Source organism: Capricornis sumatraensis, chromosome 2 (assembly GCF_032405125.1).
Source record: "Capricornis sumatraensis isolate serow.1 chromosome 2, serow.2, whole genome shotgun sequence".
NCBI lineage: Eukaryota > Metazoa > Chordata > Mammalia > Artiodactyla > Bovidae > Capricornis > Capricornis sumatraensis.
Genome location: NC_091070.1, coordinates 176,081,000 through 176,105,998, shown reverse-complemented (window position 1 = coordinate 176,105,998; position 24,999 = coordinate 176,081,000). Strand labels below are relative to the sequence as shown.

The 24,999-nt window shown below is 37.4% G+C and overlaps 2 protein-coding genes across 3 annotated transcripts in view; one reads left to right on the top strand and one right to left on the bottom strand.

Annotated features, from left to right (window-relative positions):
• The window catches only part of LRRC7 (leucine rich repeat containing 7), a 496,743-nt gene that overhangs the window by 18,817 nt on the left and 452,927 nt on the right, over nt 1-24,999 (top strand). The window lies entirely within an intron of this gene.
• LOC138073583 (HIG1 domain family member 1A, mitochondrial) lies at nt 5,085-6,002 on the bottom strand. The gene has a single exon (XM_068965410.1). The coding sequence runs from the start codon at nt 5,954-5,956 to the stop codon at nt 5,675-5,677; it is 282 nt and encodes a 93-aa protein (XP_068821511.1). The 5' UTR covers nt 5,957-6,002; the 3' UTR covers nt 5,085-5,674.

The following is a 24,999-nucleotide window of genomic DNA, read 5'->3' as shown; positions in this document are numbered from 1 at the left end:
CTAGACAGCATATTAAAAAGCAGAGACATTACTTTGCCAATAAAAGTCTGTCTAGTCAAAGCTATGGTTTTTCCAGTAGTAATGTATGGATGTGAGAGTTGGACTGTAAGGAAAGCCAAGCGTCAAAAAATTGATGCTTTTGAACTGTGGTGTTGCAGAAGACTCTTGAGAGTCCCTTGGACTGCAAGGAGATCCAACCAGTTCATCCTAAAGGAAATCAACCCTGAATATTAATTGGAAGGACTGATGCTAAAGCTGAAACTCCAATACTTTGGCCATCTGATACAAAGAGCTGACTCACTGGATAAGACCCTGACACTGAGAAAGATTTAAGGTAGGAGGAGAAGGGGACAACAGAGGATGAGATGGTTGAATGGCATCACCGACTCAATGGACATGAGTTTGAGTAAACTCTGGGAGTTGGTGATGGACAGGGAGGCCTGGTGTGCCGCAGTCCACGGGGTCGCAAAGAGTCGCACACAACTGAGCAACTGAACTGAACCGAAAATGAGATCTTTACTTTTTTTTCTTTTTTATGGTTCTAATATTTTTTACTTAAACCTAGATTATATCTGTCTTTTATTATAAACCTCCTCAAATTCTTTTATGAAGAAGATAAAAGGAAATAAAGTAATAATAAAAGAAAATGCTTATTTTTTTTTTTGCATCGTCTTTATTAGTTCAGTGAGCACTTACCAAGAACTTGCTATGTACAGTTTGTTTGTTTGCTTATTTTAGTTACTTCAGGTAGGAAAAATCTCTTCTCTTCTTAAAGAATAGTCCATCCAGGTGGCAAAGCAAACATTTCAAAAGAAAAATCAGAGAATAATTTTTTTCAATATACAAATATCTATAATAGCTAAGACTTTATACAATGATTTAGAAAGCTTTTATAAGTGAACATGCATTAACATTTTAAATGCAAAAAGAAGATGATAAAGTGCATTTTATGAAGCATTTGAAAGCCATTGTAAAAGCTGTAGTATTACCATAATTTTGGTTTGGGGCAAATTTAATTTCTCTAAGCCTTCATTTCTTTATTTATAAAATGAGAAATATTTTATCACTTCATAGTGACTTTTGTTGCTGTTGATTTTTAAATGTTATAGGATGACTTTTGTGCACAGTGAAGATTATCTATGGCTAATGCAATTTTTAATTTTTATTTTATAAAAGTTAAAGTTTTTAACTGAAACCTAGTTTTTAAATATTTTTAAGAAAACATACAAATCTTATTCTATTTATAAATTTGTTACATTTTGTCACTTTAAAACGTTTATTTAAACTTTTTGTTAAATATTTTCTTCATAAATAGAATATATTTATCTTCTTTATAATGTATTTCAAAGCCTGCTGTAACAAGCAAAACCTCCCTAAAGATTTAAAACACTCTTGCAAATCTTATCAATTAAATGTATAAATATAGTAAATTTCAGGCATTTGTAAGGGTTACTGTACTATTACTAACCAATAAAATTCTCCAGCACATTTCAAATAAATGTTACAACTCAATAAATAATTTGTCTTTTCATTTGAAATTATGTGCCCTTATGCTCTAACCTGTCAAAGTCTTTTCAGTATTAAAAACACCATTTATAAATTTTTCTTACATTAAACTTTATGAGTTATGAATGGAAAGTGGTTTTCCTTAAGATCTCAATTTTTAATTGTAAACTTTCCCAGAATGAGAAAGACACTTTTACCTACTTCTCTGACCACAACTTTTATCATTATAATAATAAACAACCTTAAACCTTTGTGTTTACAGCAACCAAGATTTATTTTTCACTACCATTACATGTTGATTGTGTATTGGCTGGGGCGCCATTCTATCATCTTTCTGTTCCAAGATCTAGAGAGAAAATGGAGCCAATAGCTATGATTTGCCACAGACAGCAAAGAGCACAGGCAGGCTGGCTTAAAGCTTCCCTTTGGCTTTGTATTCCATTAGCCTAAGTGAGTCACATGACCTAGGCTACTATCACTGGGCAGGAAGTATGATCCTCCCATAGGAAGAAGCACCCATGAAGAGGAGCAATAGCATATGGAAATGTTTCAAATATGTTTGATCAGTCAATACATTCTACCACATTTCTCTTCTAAAAAAGAGAGGGAAAAAAAGTCATATTATTACCTAATTATTTCGAATGTGAATTTTCACTGTCAGTATTCAGGCTGCAACTCTCTTCTTTCAGTAATTTTGTTACTGCATGACTGAACGCTAAATTAGGTTCCTGCTTTCCTTGGGCCCTACAGTCATGCTAATGACCTGGTCCTAAGGTTGAAATGAAATAATGTAAATGAAAGAATCTACATATTCTTAGCAAATATAAGTAGAAATACATTGTTTTCTTGCTCTCTTGTTTCCTACCTCATTTTTCCTAGTTCATGTTGCTTGTGTGTTAGAGTGTTTTTTGTTTAGGCCCAACATCTATAGCAAAATCAGTCATCATCCATGGATAAAAGGAATTGTGCTGTCCTGTCATCAGTTTGTCTGAGTTCCAGTCATTTTTGGCCTCGGAAATGGTCTTAAGTGCACCATCATTAACACCCACCCCTCTGACTGCTCTAGAAATTACATTTATATTCATTTAGCCTTTTATTTCGGACTTTTTAGAAGCGACATAAGGCTCTTTTCTCATACGACACTAATTTTTTGACAATAAGCAACCTGCAAGTCATTTTTATACATGGTTTTAAGCAACATTTCATTCATTCTATAATGTGTTTGTGCCCTGATCTTTTTAAGATGCACTTACTAGCTAGGTTATAGAAGGAATTGGAAGTTATGCAGAATTTAGATTTAATGATGTAGCAAATAGGAAATAATTGAGTTTTCTGAGGCAGGAAATAGGAAAACAGCATGATATCATTATCACAGTGTGGTAAAGAGTATGGGATTTTAGGTCATCCTTTCCTGGATTGGAATTCTGTCACCACCAGTATGGCCTTTGTGTTCCTATCCAGTAAAGATTACACTATCTAGCGCTATCAATTCAATAATTGATTCAGCAAATATTGGGTTCCTACTTTGTACTAGGTGGTGTTGAATGAAATAAACTTAGTTCTTGGCTTCATTATGTTCACAGTCTAGAAACAAATATAGAAATACAAGAAAAGAAGCAAAGTAATAGGAAACAATTGTGATAAGGACTCAGAAGGACAGGAACAAGTGATAGTAAACTGGGGTATATGTCTTTCAGTGATCAGGGAAAACCTCTATAAAGTGGTAATATTTACAAGGAATTAAAAAAAAAAAAAAAAGATTCTGTTCTGTAGCTGTTGGGAGCCGTCCCCAGCCCTCCTGAATATTGACATTCTACTGTGTACTCATGGCTGGAGGAGGGTGTGGCAATCCAGTCCAGTATTCTTACCTTGGAGAATCCCATGGACAGGGGAGCCTGGCAGGCTGTAGTCCATAGCGTTGCACAGAGTCAGACATGACTGAAGCAAGTGAGCATGCACATACGCATGTGCTCACAGCATCTAAGTGCAAGCACTGTTAAATTTTATTGAAACCCTCCTTTCAGCTTATGTCCAGTGAAGCTGGGAAGTACAGAGGGATTAATGGCTCCAGGTGCAGCCTTCAGTCATTCACAGATGAGAGCTGGAGAATAAATAGTCCACGTTTCTCACCCTCTGATGGCTCACCTGAGGTATATTCCACATGGATGAGCCTTTGTTGCCCAGAGTGACAATAGCTCCATTATGTACTGATTACTGGCTTCCGTCTCTTCCCTGTTTCACTTCTTTTCTACTGGTGTTTTCTAAGGTTGTCTCCCAAATAAAGTATTTATTCTCAAATCTTTATATTAGGCAGTCTCCTTCCAGGGGAACCCAATCTGAAAGAAATATCATCTCTAATTACCCAGGATAATGTTTGGAATAGCACATGCACTCAGTAAATGTTAGTTCTTCTTTTCTTCATTCTTAGTGCTCCTGAGTAAAACATATATGGTGAAATGTTTTAGGAAGTTATCTCTAGATTATATTATAAAATTGGAGGTAGCTACAGTTAAGAGTCCAAGAAACCAGTGATGAAGCTATTACTTTAAGGTATCTGCTTCATTTATCTCTCATTTTCTTCCTAGAACCAGTAGGCTAATCTGTATATGCTCAATTTCACAACCTTTACCCATGGTACAGGTGTAACAGTATGAAGAGAAACACACAAGGTCTTTTAAGACCTGGACTCAAAGTGGGGACTGTCACTTGTTTGTGTCCTACTCTTTCATGACCCTATGGACTATACAATCCATGGAATTCTCCAGGCCAGAATACTGGAGTGGGTAACCTTTCCCTTCTCCAGGGTATCTTCGGAACCAAGGGATCGAACCCAGGTATCCTGCATTGCAGGTGGATTATTCACCAGTTGAGCCACCAAGGAAGCCCAAGAATACTGGAATGGGTAGCCTATCTCTTCTCCAGGGGATCTTCCTGGCCCAGGAATCAAACTGAGGTCTCTGCATTGCAGGCAGATTCTTTACCAGCTGAGCTACCAGGGAACTGGTCCATTATTATTTCCTCCTCTTTTGTTGGCCAAAGCAAGTCATAGAGCCAAACCCAACATCAGTGGTACCGTTGGAAACATGGGGATTGGGAAGGGAATATTTCTGAACCATGATCCAATCTATTACAAAATGTTTCCTTTGTTATTCCAGTTCAAAGTACTCATTTTATTCCCTTCCAGGCAATTTTGTTTTTGTTATTCTTTTTTTTTGATGTGTTCATTTATTTTAATAACACTACATTTACCATGTTATCACCATGGAATGTAAATTCAGGTTAGACGAGAATTTCACAAGTACAACAAAGCATTCTGTGCTATACCAAAGTTTGTATAATGTCTGACCAAACCAGCTGCTCATCAATGACTTCCATTATAGGCATTTCATTTAGTTGATGATTCTTTTGGAGAAAATAAACATACTGCCCACATTTAAAGTGTTTTTCATTTACCTTTGCATTAGCCCTTAAAATACATGTTTCAAAATAATTTAAAATTATTCTAATATAACAGCAGCAAAATATAATTCTGCAATTACAAAAGAGCTAAAAGGGATCTACAAGTTAAGTTACTCATGTTTATAACTATGATTCTAAAATAAATACTACTTCAAAGTGGCTCTGTTACCAGCTTTTTAGGTTTGGTTTAAAAACACACACAGACTTGCAGGGAGGTTTATAATGTTGTATTCCATGCACTGTTCTGAAAGAGTTCCTCAAGAGCCAACCAGCCCTTGACACAGTACTCAGTCCACAAGGCCGTCAGAAAGTTAAATTAACTGGGGTAAATAGGATTCCTACATTACATCAAAAGCATATGATATTCTGTAGCAACTGGGAGCATTTTCAGGATTGGCATGTAGTCTTCTTTAGAACTAATTTCAACAGAAGAGGTTAAGAAGGTGGACAGGTACCACTATCAAGTGTATTTAAAAGTGACATGTTTCTTTTGTGCTGCTCTGACTTCCTGAGTGACCTAGCTAGTGAACTAGTCACCAGTAACTTGGTCACCAGGCAAATCAAGCCTGCAAGAAAGGAAGCCAGTATTCAAATTACCATGTTCTTGTCTGACCCAAACAATTTATTTTCAGCATAAACATATAACCTCAATATGAGATGTCTAACTAAAACAAGCACCACCAACAAGACCAAGACAGCATCTCCTCTTCTAAGGTTTAGGTTTTCCCCAGAATTCTTGATACAGGGAATAGCCCATACCAAGGGTCATGGCTCCCACAACAAAGCCTTGGGCTGCCACACGCATGTGGATCAGGTGAACAGACATTTTAGTATTTCCCCTGCTCTTCAATCTATATAATCCATATGCAACAATCGCTGCAAAACCTGCCATTCCAATGGGGACAAATGGTGCCTCTCTAGCTTTTCGGATAAGTTTAGATCCCTGATCTTCATCATATGAAGAAAGAGAAATATCTGTGTCGCTTGACATAGTGACTGAAGAATCTTCAACTTCAAGACGTTTCAGGTTCCTACCGGCCTCTCTGTTTTTGTTATTCAATTGTTTAATGACTGTCTCCCCCATAAAATTTTGTATTAGACAAGAAAGAAAAAATAGGCTATCTATGGTATCAAATTAAACCTCAAATATTGTTTCACACAATCAAAGTTTATTTATTCCTCATGTCACAGTTCGACACAAATTAAGAAGCACTGCTCCCTTATATAATAGCCATGTTAATTGAGCTTGGGCAGCCCATCCAGGAGAGAACCGAAAGATCAAATGTGAAGATTCTTTCCAGGGCCAGGCCAAGAAATGGCTTCTATTACTTTTACTCAGTGGCACTATTGGTTAAAAACCCAGTTGTCAAAGCAGGAGACATAAGAGATGAGGGGAAAATCCCCCGGAGGAGGGCATGGCAACCCACTCTAGTATACTTACATGGAGAATCCCATGAACAGGGGAGCCTGGAGGGCTACTCTCCATAGGATCGCAAAGAGTCAGACATGACTGAAGCAACTTAGCACACACACAGGCACTTTTACCTACCACTGGCCAAAACTCAATCATATGGCCCCAGTACTGCTGTAGTATGATGTAGGAGGCAGAGAAATCCAGCCTTTTTGCTATTCAGGAAATTAAAATGGTGTGATGAACATACAACTTTTTTTTCTACTAAGATTGTGGGGTTTTTGATGGCAAGATGTGTCTCTGGTACCATAAAGCCTGGCAAGTAGAAGCTCATCACTTGTTCAGTGAATGAATGAACAGCTACAATAATGAACTGATTCTGAAGTCAGTTTCTCCATTTAAGAAAATAGAATAATAATACATACCTAACAGGATCATTATAAAATTTAAAAAGTAATCTCTATGATAGGCAGTTGTTTTATGGAAAGATCTACTTTCTATGGGTCTATCTTGGTTTTATGACCTCACTTCTGCTTTAGAAATGGTTCAGAAAACAACAAAACTCCGTAAAGCAATTATCCTCCAATTAAAAATAAATTAGTTAAAAAAACAGTAAAATTTTAAGTATAACTAATATGCTAAGAAAAAGAGAGAAAATCAAATTATATAAAATAATCACAGAAAACCACAAATGGAAAAAAAACAATGGAAGACAAAAATAGGGACAAAAAAAAAGGGTAATGACCTGAAAAAATTAACAAATATGGTAGATGTTAATCCAACTGTGTTAATAAAAACTTTAAAACATCAAAGAAAAAGAAATGCTTCAAAAATTTGTTATTGTCTATGAATTACTATCTGTGATAAAATAAGGAAAATTATTGATGCATGCAAATATGTGGATATATGAAGCAAGACTTGAAGTTGCGTTTCTTAAGATAATGGTTGAGAGAATATGATCTAAAAAAAAAAAACAAAACATCAAGACGAGAGACTTAAAGCAGAAAGAGGCAGAAAGGATAGCACCATCTAGCCCAGAGTCTTGTGTAAAGCCGCAGCGCTTCCTTCTCTTGGCCCCACTACTCAGAGCAGCATACATGTGTACTCCTCTCCATCCCTGTAGAGTTGAAAGGATTTGGAGAGGGAAGTGAATGAAAAAGGAACAATGAATGAACACCTTATAGTGATTCATGAGACTCCACCATTTTTTTCTGTTTTTTACTGGCCTTAAGGTAAAACAAATGCATAGAAGAAACTTAAGAAATTTTGGGTTTATTGACTGATCTTCAATTAAAATTTAATAAAATGTATAAAATGCTTGGGGACATCCAAGGCACTGACTGATCACTGCATCAGAATTTCCATGAATCCTAGATTGTGCTGAGTGCCCTTTCTCCAGGCTCCCCAGTACAATGTGCACACTTCTGTCATATAACATCTTAGATTATATTTACATGTTTTGGGTCATTTCCCTTCAATGATAAGCTCTTGTAGAGGTTTATTCATAATTTATCCCAGAACCCACACAGGCCTTACTCTTGCGTAAAGAATTCTGGATTGCCCTCTGGTTTCTGAAAAGGCTTCATATCTGGGCTTCAAAGCTTTGCCTTTAAATTCAAGTGATTTGCAGTGCTACTGCTAAGACATCCTTTGCCCCACGTAAATCTCACAAATCTAGTGTTGAGTGTATAGCCTCATGCTTTCTGGAAAACCTCTTATTCTAATTATCATAGGTTGAAACCTTCCAAATGTAACAACACATCTTAATGAATTTTCTGAAGATATTGGTGACATTTAAAATGCAGTAGATTCTCACTTGCTAAGGACAGCTGTGGTGAAATTCTTCCCCAAATACTGAATGGACTGTGGCTATTTAAAGTGTCTCTCAAGCTTATAATTCAACTAAACATACAATATTTGTAGGGTAAGGGAGTTAGAGAAAGCGAGGTTGTGAAAAAGAAGAAGACTGGCACTTTATAGGAACAGACACCTTTAATGAGGCCAGAAGCGAGAAGGGGTAGCAGTCAGATTAGTGAGCTGCTGTATTAACCCAAGAAAAGAGTAATTATATATAGGCATATATGTGGAAAGCTACTGTCTTAAGGGGGCCTGTTCTTCTCCAAGGTTGTTCGGAGTGGTTATCTCTTAAATGGCTAGGGCAGGGAATTCTGGAGATGGCCAGAGGCTGGCCCAGCTGGGAGCTGGGCATAATCAACCTTAATATCCTTTTTTTTTTTTTTCCTTTGGGTGAGTGAGTTCTTTGTTTTGCATAGAATGGTGGGGAAGACCTGGAGGGGGCATTTTAACTCCAGGCTATTTTGAGCCCTGTAACTTTCCTTCAATATTCTCTACCATAATTCTTTCTTGGGTTACAATTATTGAATTTATTTGGTATGCCGCCTGTTCTTCTTTAGATCCAAGAACATTATTGCATTAAATGATTATTAGTAATCACATCAAAAAACAGTAAGAGAACATGAACCTTGAGTTAGAGTTAAAGTTCTTAGTCAATTTAATGTTTATTTCAAAGCATTCTTGACATTTCAACCCTCCTGAATTTTTCATTTGTGCAGTAGTGGTCGGAAACCTAAATCTCAAACTTTAGTATTTTCAGGAGTGCCCACTGGCACTGTGAATTTGAAAGGTTAATTTTAATGAACATTTAAACACTTTCATTAGCATTCTCATTTAAATATAATTGAAATGTGAAGCTGGGAGTTGTAGTGCTTGGCATCCAGGTCTGGTCTATTTATTGTTCAGTCACAACTTAAGTGCCCTATCCACACTTGTTAAATATTGCAGTGTCTACAGGGTGATAAAAACTGATTAGACACGTAACTGAACAAGGTCTTATCCCCAGGAGACCATATTTTAAGTAAGAACTTGTACCTTAAGGACTTTTTCTGTGTACTTTCTACTTTTGAGTAGCAGGAAAAAGAGGCAGCTGAATGCAACTCAGGCCATTGAAAAATACTGAAAGTGCAGGAAGGAAAGGGCTATGAAATAAGAAGCACAAGCAAGTGATAATTAGCATCCACCTAATGCACACAATGAATGTTTTCTTTTTCTTCGATTGGTCTCATCATTTAAATACAAATAAGGCAGAAAGTGAAGAGGAACTAAAAAGCCTCTTGATGAAAGTGAAAGTGGAGAGTGAAAAAGTTGGCTTAAAGCTCAACATTCAGAAAACAAAGATCATGGCATCTGGTCCCATCACTTCATGGGAAATAGATGGGGAAACAGTAGAAACAGTGTCAGAATTTATTTTTGGGGGCTCCCAAATCACTGCAGATGGTGACTGCAGCCATGAAATTAAAAGACGCTTACTCCTTGGAAGAAAAGTTATGACCAACCTAGACAGCATATTCCAAAGCAGAGACATTACTTTGCCGACTAAGGTCCGTCTAGTCAAGGCTATGGTTTTTCCTGTGGTCATGTATGGATGTGAAAGTTGGACTGTGAAGAAGGCTGAGCGCTGAAGAACTGATGCTTTTGAACTGTGGTGTTGGAGAAGACTCTTGAGAGTCCCTTGGACTGCAAGGAGATCCAACCAGTCCATTCTGAAGGACATCAGCCCTGGGATTTCTTTGGAAGGAATGATGCTGAAGCCGAAACTCCAGTACTTTGGCCACCTCATGGGAAGAGTTGACTCACTGGAAAAGACTCTGATGCTGGGAGGGATTGGGGGCAGGAGGAGAAGGGGATGACAGAGGATGAGATGGCTGGATGGCATCACGGACTCAATGGCCGTGAGTCTGAGTGAACTCCGGGAGTTGGTGATGGACAGGGAGGCCTGGTGTGCTGCGATTCATGGGGTCTCAAAGAGTCGGACAAGACTGAGTGACTGAACTGAACTACAAGTCAAAGTGGTCACAACCTAGAAGTCTGCAGAGACAGGAATAACTAGCAAGTAGATATTATGTTATTTTACTATGACTAAGTATATAGAATTAAATAGTAATTTGGGAATTTTACTCTATAATGACCAAATAGTCTTATAATTTTAAATTTATACATAGTATTATTTTTGTTAAGTATATGACATCACAAAAATAGTAAATGAGGTTATATTTCAAGAATGTTTACTAAAACCTGGGAGCCAGGAATACACAAAAGGAGTTTAGCCCAAAACAAGGAACTTTTCAAAAAGCTTTCATACAATATTTCCACATATAACCCACTAACTCTTTTAAAATCACTTTAACCCAGAGGCTCAGGCACTTAACTAAGGGTATGCTGGACCAACCAGGACAGTGATAGCACTTAAAAAAAAAAAAAAGAAAAACTAGAAAATTTATTTTTTAAGATCTTATTTTATTTGTCAAAAAGAAACCACTAAGACTGGTATGCTGGTCTCTAGCATCATCAAATGTTCTTTTTCTTGCACTTCAACACTGGCTTTAAAAACATGATGTTACCCCCCAAAATGTGATGTTACTAAAAAAAAAAGGAAAGTTATTTTACTTGTAACCAAGAATACTAGGTCTCTTGCAAAATTAAAGTATTGTATTTAACAATATGTATCTTCCTAATATCCTACAAACTTTTCTGAAAAGTGTGTATTTACACCAGCTATGGCAGGACTCAGTTCCAGTGATTTGCAGAGAACAAAAGCAAGTCTGTCTTGTTGTTGTCCTTTAGTCACTAAGTCATGTCTGACCCTTGAGCTCTCATGGACTGTAGCCCACTAGACTCCTTTGTTCATGGGATTTCCTAGGCAAGAATACTGGAGTGGGTTGCCATTTCCTTCTCCAGAAGATCTTCCTGACCCAGGGAACGAATGTCCATCTCTGGTAGTGGCAGGCAGATTCTTTACCACTGAGCCACCAAGAAAGCCCAACAAAACTATATATTGTTGTTGTTGTTCAGTTGCTAAGTCGTGTCTGACTCTTTGTGACCCCCATGGACTGCAGAACACCATGTTTCCCTGTCCTTCACTATCTATCTCCCAGAGTTTGCTCAAACTCATGTCCATTGAGTTAGTGATGCCATCCAATTATCTCATCCTCTGTTGTGCCATTCCCTTCCTGCCCTCTATCTTTCTCAGTATGAAGACCTTTTCCAATGAGTTGGCTCTATGCATCAGGTAGCCAAAGTATTGGAGCTTCTGCTTCAGCATCAATCCTTCCAATGAATATTGAGGGTTGATTTCCTTTACGACTGACTAGTTTGATCTCCTTGCAGTCAAAGGGACTCTCAAGAGTCTTCTCCAGCACCACAGTTGGAAAACATCAATTCTTTGGCACTCAACCTTCTTTTGGCCCAACCATATTAAAAAATAATAATTATAATATTATAATTGATATAATAGTATGCATATTGTACTATAGTAGAGTATCATTTTTATAACACTATAATATAGTTATAATAATAAAATTTATTATTCTATATATAGATATGTTAAGACATATATTTCTCATTATAGTGAATGATGAATCTGCCTGAAAGTGGAGCAGCAATTTTTGTCTTCAACAAGTAGCAACAAGATAACTGAAAACAAGAATATAATAAATTTATTTTTAAGTATATATCACTTTCTTGGATACTTGAATAGTAAATTTTGAGCTTATAATTTTACTCACTATAATAAAAGAAAATAATAACAAGTACATTTCTCCTAAGGAGAGTGCTTAACTATTAAGAATTTATACAATTAAAAAAAAAAAAAAAGCTTTATGGGACACTTAGGGTTACTTAAGGGCTTTCCTGGTGGCTCATACAGTAAAGAATGCTCCTGCATTGTGGGAGACCTAAGTTTGATTCCTGGATTGGGAACATCCCCTAGAGAAGGGAATTGCTACCCACTCTAATATTCTTGCCTGGAGAATTCCATGGACAGAGGAGCCTGACAGGCTCATCTATGGGGTCGCAAAGAGTTGGACACAACTGAGCGACTTTCACAACAATAAGGTTAATTTTTGAGGTTCCCAGGTGGCTCAGTAGTAAAGAATCCGCCTGCCAAGCAGGAGACACAGGTTAAATATCTGGTTTGGAAAGATCCCCTGGAGAAGGAAACGCTAACTTAGTATTCTTGCCTGCGATATCCCATTGACAGAAGAGACTTGTGGGCTATACAGTTCATGGGGTTGCAAAAGAGTCAAACACAATTTAGTGACTAAATAACAAAAGTTTAGTTATTATTGCCATTTTACAGATAAAAAAGTTAAAATAGATGATTCAAGTTTTCAAATATGTAGGCCTAGACTGTATTAAATAGTATTTAATCAGACTGTATATTTGTCTTTCTATAAAATGCAAGATAATATATTGCAGACTGTAAGGATTTCATAGTGTAACACTATAATGGTCATATGTAAATCACTTAATTTTCATATACAAGTTAAAATTGTTGACAATAATTATAACTACAGAATTTGTTAATTTATTTTATTTTAATAATGCATTTATAATCAGAAAATTACTTCAGGCTAAACACATGGTTTGCTAAACTTTATTATATGATTGTATATTTTATAGACAGAAAGAATTGCATCAATTAAATAAATATAATCTCCAACATTTTGACTGCTGTTTATGTATTTTCATGATAGTTAATGTTTCCTAGAATATCCTTTACAGTCCTAATTTCAAGGAGAGATTTATTATTTACTTTTAGATGTAAAACAGGCAAGGAGTAAGATGCTTATATAAATAATTTTTCTTGAAGCTGCTGCTGCTAAGTCACTTCAGTCGTGTCTGACTCTGTGCGACCCCATAGACAGCAGCCCACCAGGCTCCCCCGTCCCTGGGATTCTCCAGGCAAGAACACTGGAGTGGATTGCCATTTCCTTCTCCAATGCATGAAAGTGAAAAGTGAAAGTGAAGTTGCTCAGTTGTGTCCGACCCTCAGCGATCCCATGGACTGCAGCTTTCCAGGCTCCTTCACCCATGGGATTTTCCAGGCAAGAGTACTGGAGTGGGGTGCCATTGCCTACAGAAGTGTTACTTTAAGGGGGAATATTGAAGAATAGTATCATCTTTTTGTTCCCCACTGAATGTAGATAGTCACAGCATCTAAAGTGGTAGTGTCTATGTATATATACTAATAGGATGTGTAACCTGACAATTAGAAAAGCATCTGATTATGCTCTTCACAACCCAGTCTTGCTTTTTATGTTTATTTGGATGCATTTGTCAATTTATAAGAATAGTTAATCAAAATTTTTTACATTTTCTTTTTTTTTTAAGGAGCCCGCTACATGAAAAAATGCAAGTCAAAGTGGTCACAACCTAGAAGTCTGCAGAGACAGGAATTACTAGCAAGTAGATACTATGTTATTTTACTATGACTAAGTATATAGAATTAAATAGTATTTTGGGAATTTTACTCTATAATGACCAAATAGTCTTATAATTTTAAATTTATACTTAGTATTATTTTTGTTAAGTATATGACATCACAAAAATAGCTAGGAAGAAAAATTACAACTATGGATTTCAGGAAACTAATTTTCTGTCAATAATAATGATATGATCTTGTATTCTCTCTGAGGTCTTCTTTTTAGCACCCTAATTCAACAGTCTATTCCTTTGTAAAGAATAAGAGCTACCTTTCTCTTATGACATTCTTAACCACTATATAAATGTGTGAATTCCTCTCTTAATCATTAACAGAAATTATATTATAATCATGCTTTTAAGAACTAGAGTGAAATTACATTCAGTTCTGAAGGTTACATTTCAAAATTTCAAGGTTATATCAAATAAAATCCAGGCACAAGCAGGAGCTTTCCACTTATTAGAACTCACTGACATATGCAAGAAATGAAATAGGAGGTTCAATGATAAAGACAAGCAATGTGGGAAGGAGTAAATAAGATTATTTCAATGGCAAGAAGAATCTTTGAAAGTCTCATTGTTCCAAATGAAAGTGTCTGGAGGTGATTCCTTCTCCTCAAATGTATCTTGAAGATTGTAGTAGAATCAGAAAATGTTAAAGCTAAAAGGATTTTAGAAAGCATTTAATCAATGCTTTCACTGATATGGATTAAGGAACAAAGATTGCAAGTAAGACTGATTTTATATGCTAAAATTACACATATATCACATTGATACCTTTAGATACATACATATACATATGGGAGATAGTGAAGTACAAGGAAATCTTGTGTGCTTCAGTTCATGGGATCACAAAGAATCAGACACAACTTAGTGACTGAAAAACAACAACACAACATAATATACATATATTTTAAGATAAAATGAGTTCCCTGGTGGCTCAGAGGTTAAAGCATCTGCCTGCAATGTGGGAGACCTGGGTTCGATCCCTGGGTCAGGAAGATCCCCTGGAGAAGGAAATGGCAACCCACTCCAGTATTCTTGCCTGGAGAATCCCATGGACGGAGAAGCCTGGAGGGCTACAATTCAAAGAGTTGGACACGACTGAGCGACTTCACTTTAAGATAAAATTAATAAAGTTCTTAATTCAACAGATAGTTTTAATGGTGATTAAAATATATTTGCAAAGATACATATAAGAAATGATAGCAGTATTTGCAATCAAAATATTTTAGAAATTGTCCATAAATATTTTTATATTTAAAATCCTATAGCAGAAATTTCTATAATTACAAAAAATGTTTAAAATTGTATTTTAATTTCTTAACAGTAAAGATTCCTAAATAATTATGTAAACCAACAGAAGTTTCTTCTCTTTCAATCTATTTTAAGGCTTTATAAATGGCAAATCATGGATGGTAAACACCTTATATTTAAATGCCATCAAATATTTATACAATTTGAGCCATTTATTTTGAAAAGAAAAATGCTAAGAATGCTTCAGTAGAAATGAAAAACATCAGTATAATGTAAAGTATTAGTCCTTAATGTATTTGGTTTACTAATTTAGACTATTTATCATGGATACACACTTACACTATAAAATGGTAGAAAGGAAAGAACCTTCAAAATTAAAAAAAAATTTAAAATAAGCATAGTTGATTTACAATATTCTGTTCATTTCAGCAAAGTGATTCAGTTATATATACATATATTTTTTTTTTTCAGGTCCTTTTTATTTTATTTTATTTTTTTGTTTTTGTTTTTGTTTTTTTTATTTTTTTATTTTTTTATTAAATTTTAAAATCTTTAATTCTTACATGTGTTCCCAAACATGAAACCCCCTCCCACCTCCCTCCCCATAACATCTCTGTGGGTGATCCCCATGCACCAGCCCCAAGCATGCTGTATCCTGCGTCAGACATAGACTGGCGATTCAATTCTTACATGATAGTATACATGATAGAATTACCCTGGATCCACCAGGGCTGGACCCTGACTGAACTATTTTAAAAAGGACCTGGGCTTCTTTGCTCAGGTCCTTTTTAAAATAGTTCAGTGCCAGGGTCCAGCCCTGGTGGATCCAGGGTAATTCGAAGGGGAGACGGAATCGACATCCTAGGAAAAATCTTATTTAGTTACAGATATAAAGAGAGATTAGAAAAGAATAGTGTAGTAGGAAAATTAGTGGAGAAAAAGATGCTGAATAACTTGGTTTACATGAAATACAAATAAAACTCCAAGACAAGGAATTTGCACTACCTACATAGGCCACAGGCATCTTTCTGTTCTCCCGAAGGAGAGGAGACATTGAGGCCTCCCCGGTCAGATCTTAGAAGCCCAGGCAAACTTAGCAGGCTTGGCGAGTACCCATGCTCCAGATGGGAATTCAGCCAGAAAAACAGAGGACAAGAAAGAAACGACACAGGGGAATCAGTCTTTCCAGAAACTGATCCGTTTTCTTTATTTTCAGGTTTGCTTACATACTTTTTGTAATACATAGGGATGAATACAGAGTCACGTGGGATCAGCAGACCTGACCCTTGTCAAAATCAGGTGCTTCATATAAAAGTATACAAAGGTCTTAGGGGTTTTACATCATCTTCTGGCCATGAGGCCTGCTGACATTTTATGGCTCTTTCTCATAATGGTCAGTCAACCGAAAACTTATTTTTTCCAGGGGTGATTTTTTTCTTAAACCAGGCACCACCCTCCGAAGGTACCAGATAAAGTTGCATTCCTATAGGGTGAGGGTGTAGTGGGTTACAATTAAGAAAGGAATTTACTTAGCCTAAGGTTTAACATGATTAATCTTAAAGGTTAATACTTATTTCTCCTATATGCTAGTTATATTCATTATAAGGGCAGGGAATATGGAGATTTAGCAGCAAATATTGGCTCAACAAATGAAAAACCCTTCACCAATATAATTTCTAATCAACCCACTACACTATACTAATAATTTTCTAACTTCTCAGAAGAGTCTGTATTTAGAAAGTTTTAAAGGATCTCGTGCCTCTCACAGTTGGGAGACTGTGAAACAGTCACGTGTGGCTGGACGAACCTGCTCAGGCAGGCTAGAGAACCTTCAGAGGAGTTTGTAAGTTGAAACACTCTTGTCACGCCCAGGAATTTTTATTAACTTGGAGCTGTAAGTTAACTCCTTCTCTGAAAGAGGTGGTGGAGGTCAGCCCCCCATAAAGTCAGAGGTGTAGGTGAGAGCATAAAAGAGTAAAGTAGGCAGACTCTGGTTTTGGGGGTAGATGCTTGGGAACAGCGGGTCTCCTGAGGCTCGATCCCGCCTTTGCATAATGCCTAGCCTCCTTCCTCATGACCTTTGCCACGGGCAGAGTTCCTCACGCTGGCTCCCGGCAGTTCAGTTAGGCTATCTTGGTATTAAAGGAGAGAACATTGTGAAAATATGTTTAGAAATACATTTGTAATAGTCAATATCAAATTTAACTCAAAAAGAGATGAAGAAGACCATAACTTTGAAGATAACTGAGGAACTTACAAAGAGAAAAACATCTGCTATACTGTTGAGAGATAGTCTGTACATGAAGAAACTGATGCTTGGAATATCCCAGGGGGGTAATTTTAGGAGCCAAACTATGTGGCTGCAGTAGGAGGATTTTGATGAAAGAAATATCTTTTTCTGTGGATTCTATAGGAACCTGGTTTGGAAGAAGAGTAATCCCATTGTATAAGATCTGGATGATTACAAATAAAGCAGAGACTTTCTTGGTGGTCCAGTTGTTGAGAATCCACCTCTCAGTGCATGGCACTCAGGTTCCATCCCTGATCAGGAACTAAGATCCCACATGTCACAGAACAACTAAGATCGTAAGCCACAGCTAGAGTCATTGTACTGCAATGAAAATTGCACGTGCCCCAAATAAGAACTACACAACCAGAAAAATAAAAATATTTTTAAAAAGAGCACAGTTCACTTTTAGTAAAGGATGTTAAAATCCTTTTTAAAATCCTCCTTAAGGTAACTTTAATTTTAATATGAAATTCATGTGCCTCTAGCATAATAAAATAAGAATATTACAGGGTCAGTGGAAATGCAGAAATAGAGCTCCAGAACTAGAAGACATTGACTTGATTTATCTGAGTAGGGATACTGGTTGAACACACCAGAATTTGACCAGGCAGAAAACATACAGAGTGAAAAGGAAACATTGCTCCAGTATAGTTCCTAAGTTCAGTTCACTTGCCCAGTCGTGTCCGGCTCTGCAACCCCATGGACTGCAGCACACCGGGCCTCCCTGTGCATCGCCAACATCTGGAGTTTACTCAAATTCATGTCCATTGAGTTGGTGGTGCCATCCAACCATCTCGTCCTCTGTCTTCTCCTCCTCCCACCTTTAGTCCTTCCCAGCATCAGGGTCTTTTCAAATGAGTCAGCTCTTTGCATTAGGTGGCCAAAGTATTGGTGTTTCAGCATCAGCATCATTCCTTCCAATGAATATTCAGGACTGATTTCCTTTAGAATGGACCGGTTGGATCTCCTTGCAGCCCAAGGGACTCTTAAGAATCCTCCAACACCACAGTTCAAAAGCATCAATTCTTCGGCACTCAGCTTTCTTTATAGTCCAACTCTCACATTCATACATGACCAATGGAAAAACCATAGCTTTGACTAGACGGACCTTTGTTGGCAAAGTAATGTCTCTACTTTTTAATATGCTGTCTAGGTTGGTCATAGCTTTCCTTCCAAGGAGCAAGCATCTTTTAATTTCATGGCTGCAGTCACCATCTGTAGTGATTTTGGAGCCCAAAACAATAAAGTCTGTCACTGTTTCCATTGTTTCCCCATTTATTTGCCATGAAGTGATGGGTCCAGATGCCATGATCTTCGTTTTCTGAATGTTGAGTTAAAGCCAACTTTTTCACTCTCCACTTTCGCTTTCATCAAGAGGCTCTTTAGTTCTTCTTCACTTTCTGCCATAAGGATGGTGTCATCTACATATCTGAGGTTATTGATATTTCTCCCGGCAATCTTGATTTCAGCTTGTGCTTCATCCAGCCCAGCGTTTCTCATGATGTACTCTGCATATATGTTAAATAAGCAGGGTGACAATATATAGCCTTGAAGTACTCCTTTTCCTATTTGGAACCAGTCTGTTGTTCCATGTTCAGTTCTAACTGTTGCTTCCTGACCTGCATATAGGTTTCTCAGGAGACAGGTCAGGTGGTCTGGAATTCCCATCTCTTTCAGAATTTTCCACAATTTATTGTGATCCACACAGTCAAAGGCTTTGGCATAGTCAATAAAGGAGAAGTAGATATTTTTCTGAAACTCTTGATTTTTCAGTGATCCAACGGATGTTGGCAATTTGATCTCTGGTTCCTCTACCTTTTCTAAATCCAGCTTGAACATCTGCAAATTCGCCATTCATGTACTGTTGAAGCCTGGCTTGGAGAATTTTGAGCATTAAATTACTAGCATGTGAGATGTGTGCAACTGTGAGGTAGTCTGAGCATTCTTTGGCATTGGCTTTCTTTGGAATTTATCTGAGTAGGGATACTGGTTGAAGCCATCTTGACTAGGCAGGCAGACAACATACAGAGGGAACAGGAAACATTGCTCCAGTACAGTTCCTAGGGTCATCCATATTAAGTTGTCAAATTTCTGCATAGAGGAAGAAGAATTGGCAACAAAAACTGCACTCTAGTCAAAAATAAGAGAAAAACTGACTTCAGATGTTTTTGTTTTGTTTTAAAGGAACCAAAGAAGCAGAGAGAATCAAAAGGGTTAACTGTATTAAGTGGTGCTGAAACGTGTTCAGAATAAGACAACTGAAGGAGAAACAGCTTTTGGATATCACAATTAGTCAGTCATTGGGAGCTCTAATGGAGATAACCCAATTTCGACAGTCAGATGGCTGTACGAATCATTTCCAATATAATAATGCCTTTGTTCTCTACCTTATCACCTTCCTATGTCAATCCCAATAATAGAATTGTATTTTTCAGATTTATCTTTAGGTAGTTTTATTTTATTCACTAAGATTCACTTAACTTCAGAATATAATTCAGTTAAAGATACCTTGCGTGCATGGTGCTAAGTCTCTTCAGGCAAGTCCGACTTTGTGCGACTCTATGGATTGTAGCCTCCTTGACTCCTCTGTCAATGGGATTCTCCAGGCAAGAATACTAGAGTGGGTTGCCATGCCCTCCTCCGGGGAATCTTCCCTTAAAACTTCCCATAATTAGAAGAGCTAATTCAATTAATATAGAGATGGGAATACCAGACCACCTGACCTGCCTCTTGAGAAACCTATATGCAGGTCAGGAAGCAACAGTTAGAACTGGACATGGAACAACAGACTGGTTCCAAATAGGAAAAGGAGTACATCAAGGCTGTATATTGTCACCCTGCTTATTTAATTTATATGCAGAGTACATCATAAGAAACACTGGGCTGGATGAAACACAAGCTGGAATCAAGATTGGAGAAATATTAATAACCTCAGATATGAAGATGACACCACCCATATGGCAGAAAGTGAAGAAAAACTAAAAAACCTCTTGATGAAAGTGAAAGAGGAGAATGAAAAAGTTGACTTAAAGCTCAACATTCAGGAAACTAAAATCATGGCTTCTGGTCCCATCACTTCATGGCATCTGGTCTCATCACTTCATAGCAAATAGATGGGGAAACACTGGAAACAGTGGCAGACTTTATTTGGCGGGCTCCAAAATCACTGTTGATGGTGATTGCAGCCATGAAATTAAAAGACACTTACTCCTTGGAAGGAAAGTTATGACCAATCTAGATAGCATATTCAAAAGCAGAGACATTACTTTGCCAACAAAGGTCCGTCTATTCAAGGCTATGGTTTTTCCATTTGTCATGTATGGATGTGAGAGTTGGACTGTGAGGAAAGCTGAGTGCCGAAGAATTGATGCTTTTGAACAGTGGTGTTGGAGAAGACTCTTCAGAGTCCCATGGACTGCAAGGAGATCCAACCAGTCCATTCTACAGGAGATCAGTCCTGGGTGTTCATTGGAAGGACTGGTGCTAAAGCTGAACTCCAATACTTTGGCCACCTCATGCAAAGAGTTGACTCATTGGAAAAGACTCTGATGCTGGGAAGGATCGGGGGCGGGAGGAGAAGGGGACGACAGAGGATGAGACGGCTGGATGGCATCACCGACTTGATGGACATGAGTTTGGTTGGTGATGGACAGGGAGGCCTGGCATGCTGCAATTCATGGGGTCGCAAAGAGTTGGGCACAACTGAGCGACTGAACTGAACTGAAGGTAGTCTTTATTATTGGGTAATTCTATCAAATATAAACAACTTATTATTATTTCATTTAGTAACCTCATAGATGCTTTTCCACAATAGGCTGACAAGTATTCTATATCCCTCTGGGTTGGGAAAAACCAGACCTCCTGCATCTCTTCTACTATTATCACACTCATAATACTTCTGATGCCAACATATGAGGATTTTTCTCCCACAGCAAGCAATTTTATGTGATACCATCTGGGTGTCATAATTTAAGTCAATTGTGACACCATTTACCTGAAGATACTGTCAGATCCCACAGGTGAAGGACTCACTGTCAAAAACTGCCGCCTGACACGCACACTTTAGATGACAACCACAAGTAGCAGGTCCTAGAAGTTATCTACAACTTCTGTCTGACAGAAGGCTACCCAGTCCGGTATTCTGGCCTGAAGAATGCCATGGACCGTATAGTCCATGGGGTCGCAAAGAGTTGGACACAACTGAGCGACTTTCACTTTCACTTTCACACTTTCTGTCTGACTAAGCTACACATTGGCGGATCCCAAGACATACTCCCTTTGGATTCAGTTATTTGCTAGAATAGCTTACAGAATTCAGGGAAACATTTACATGAACCAGTTTTTAAAAGGGTATGATAAAGCATACAGACAAACCTCCAGGTGAAAAGATACATATAGCATGGTCTGGGAAGGTTCTGAGAGCAGGAGATTCTGTCTCTCTGGAGTTATAGTGTATTACTCTCCAAGTGGATGGATGTGTTCACCATCTGGAAGCAGTCTGAACCCCACACTATTGGAATTTTCTGGAAGCATCCTCATGTAGGTATGATCACGTATTAACTCTAGTTTTAGCCCCTCTCCCTTTTCTAGAGAATGAGAGATGGGGCTGAAAATTCCAGGCTTCTAATCATGGTCTTTCTGGGGACCAGCCCCAACTCAGGAGCCATCTAGGAGCCTACTCAAAGTCACTTCACTAGAATAGAAGACATTCCTATCACTCAGGAAACTCCAAGAGATTTAGGAGTAGGGTGTTAGGAACCAGAGTCAAAGACCAAATATTAGAATAAGAGATGTTTCCTGTGCTCTTACCACGTAGAATTTTATAAAGGATTTCAGGAGCCCTATGTCAAGAACTGGAGGTAGAGATCTATGAAAGAAAGTGTTAGTTTCTCAATCATGTTTGACTCTCTGCAACCTAATAAGCTGAAGCCCACCAGGCTCCTCTGCCCATGGGATTCTGTAGGCAAGAATACTGGAGTGGGTTGCCATTCCCTTCTCCAGGGAATCTTCCTGACCCAGGAATCAAACCCAGGTCTCCTGCACTGCAGTCAGATTCTTTATCATCTGACCCCCCAGGGAAGCCCATAGCCTCATAGGTAATAATTTCAACTAGTACCTGGCACATAGTACCTACTTAATTATAATTACTTGTAAGTAATTACTGAATGAGCAAATGAATCGGTGCTCTTCTCCCTTTGGATTATCTCCACATTCGTTTTAAAGTACAATTCAGTTCAGTTCAGTTCAGTTCAGTTGCTCAGTCGTGTCCAACTCTTTGTGACCCCATGAATCGTTGCATGCCAGGCCTCCCTGTCCATCACCAACTCCCGGAGTTCACTCAGACTCACGTCCATCGAGTCCATGATGCCATCCAGCCATCTCATCCTCTGTCGTCCCCTTCTCCTCCTGCCCCCAATCCCTCCCAGCATCAGAGATTCCAATGAGTCAACTCTTCCCATGAGGTGACCAAAGTAATGGAGTTTCAGCATCATTCCTTCCAAAGAAATCTCAGGGCTGATCTCCTTCAGAATGGACTGGTTGGATCTCCTTGCAGTCCAAGGGACTCTCAACAGTCATCTCCAACACCACAGTTCAAAAGCATCAATTCTTCGGCACTCAGCTTTCTTCACAGTCCAACTCTCACATCCATACATGACCACAGGAAAAACCATAGCCTTGAATAGACAGACCTTTATTGGCAAAGATAAGTACAATTATCCTCTTGCAAAAAATACACTCAGAATTATTTTACTATCTTCAAATCCTTAAATAAACAAATAAGCAGATACCTGATTCTCATTAGTGCTACGTTTTATTTTTATGTCCTGTCACTATATACTTTATTATTATGGTTGTCATTAGAGCCTAATAACCGACACATTTTTCTAAACTTCTAATTTAGAAAACAAATACTCTTAAATCTTTGTATTGTTTTAATCTTTTCTTTGTCCACATAAAAGTAGCTTTGTTGTTTTATTTCAGGTTATCTAAATAGTCCATGCTCATTGTGAAAACTTCAAACAATGTGAAAGTATGATAAAGAAAGTAAAAATTGCTTCAAAAACCATTAACTGACTGGCTTTTTATCCACTGATAAAACCACAGTTAGCATTTACAGTCCTTATTGGTTGACCACTTTATCATTTTGAAATGTCCTTTTTTATCTCTAGTGATTATTCTTGTTTTAAAAGTCTACCTTCTATCTTTAGTACAAATGCTGTCATTTTTCTTTTAGTTAATATTTGCATGGTATTTATCTTTGCATCCTTCTTCTTCTAAACCTCTTGTGTTCCTACATCTATGATTTCTTGGAAGCATCATATAGTAACCTTTAAAAAAATCTAGTCTGATAATATTGATATTTACTTGGAGTGTTTAAGCCATTTACATTTGTATAATTGCTGATGATACAGTTGGGTTTTTACTGGGTTATCAAAAAGTTTGTTCTGGTCTGTAGGAAAAACTGGAAAGTCCATAGGAAAAACCAGAATGATCTTTTTGGACAACCCAATAATACTGAAACTCTGTACCCATTAGAAAACAACTCCTCAGTCTCCTTCCCTCTAGTCTCTGGAAGCCACCATTCTTTCTGTCTCTATGAATTTAGCTACTCTAGGGATCTCATATAGGTGACTCACAGAGTATTTATCCTTGTGTTACCAACTTATTTCACTTAGCATAATATCTTCTACTTTCATCTCTGCTGCAGCATGTGTCAGAATTCCTTTTCTTTTACATGGAATAATATTCCATTTTAAGTATATATCAAATATTTTATCATTCATCTGTGGATAGATACCTGGGTTGCTTCCTCCTTTTGCCTATTGTGAATAATACTGCTATAACTGTGGATATACAAATATCTCTTCAAACCTCTGCTTTCAACTCTTTCAGGTATATATCCAGAAGTAGAATTCCTGGATCATATAAAAATTTTCTTTTTAGTTTTTTGAGGAATTGTCATACTGTTTTCCATAGTGGTTGCAAAATTTTATATTCCCACCAACAGTGAAAAGGCTGCAAGCAGACGAGTTTTTCCACATCCTAGTCAACACTCATTATCTTATGGGTTGTTTTTATTAGTAGCCATCCTAGGGGACCTCCCTGGTGGCTCAGAGGGTAGAGAATCTGCCTGCAATGCAGGAAACCCAGGTTCAGTCCCTGAGTCAGGAATATCCTCTGGGGAAGGGAATGGCAATCCACTCCAGTATTGCTGCCTGGAAAATCCATGGACAGAGGAGCCTGGCACGCTATAGTCTATGGGAGTGTAAAGAGTCGGACACACATATAGTCGGATACATATATATATATATAATTAAAGTCACTTAATTATGGTAAAATATACATAAAATAAATTTTGACATTGTAAGTATACAGTTTTATGGCACTAAGTTCATTAACATTCTTATGCTAAATATTATTATCATTATTAATGTTAATTGGTAATGTTACATAGTTCAAAAATGAAAACTTCCAAATGATATGACTTGAAGAAAAAGTCTCTTTCAACTTTATACCCAGTCAACCAATCTCCCTCTTTAAAGGGAGGTAGCTGCTATTATCAATTTCTTATATAAATTTCCAGAGATATTTTTCCAATATATAAACCTATGGACATTTTTTCCCCTTCTTCTCCATAGATAGCATTTTTAGACACTATTTGAAAAAGTTGCTTTTTCCACATAGTAGAAAATACAGGAGATAATTTGATAATACAGATATGTTTATAAAGAATTTTCCTATTTTTATTTTTTAAAACTCCTTAATAGTACGTTGTATAGATGTATGTTGCCTCCAG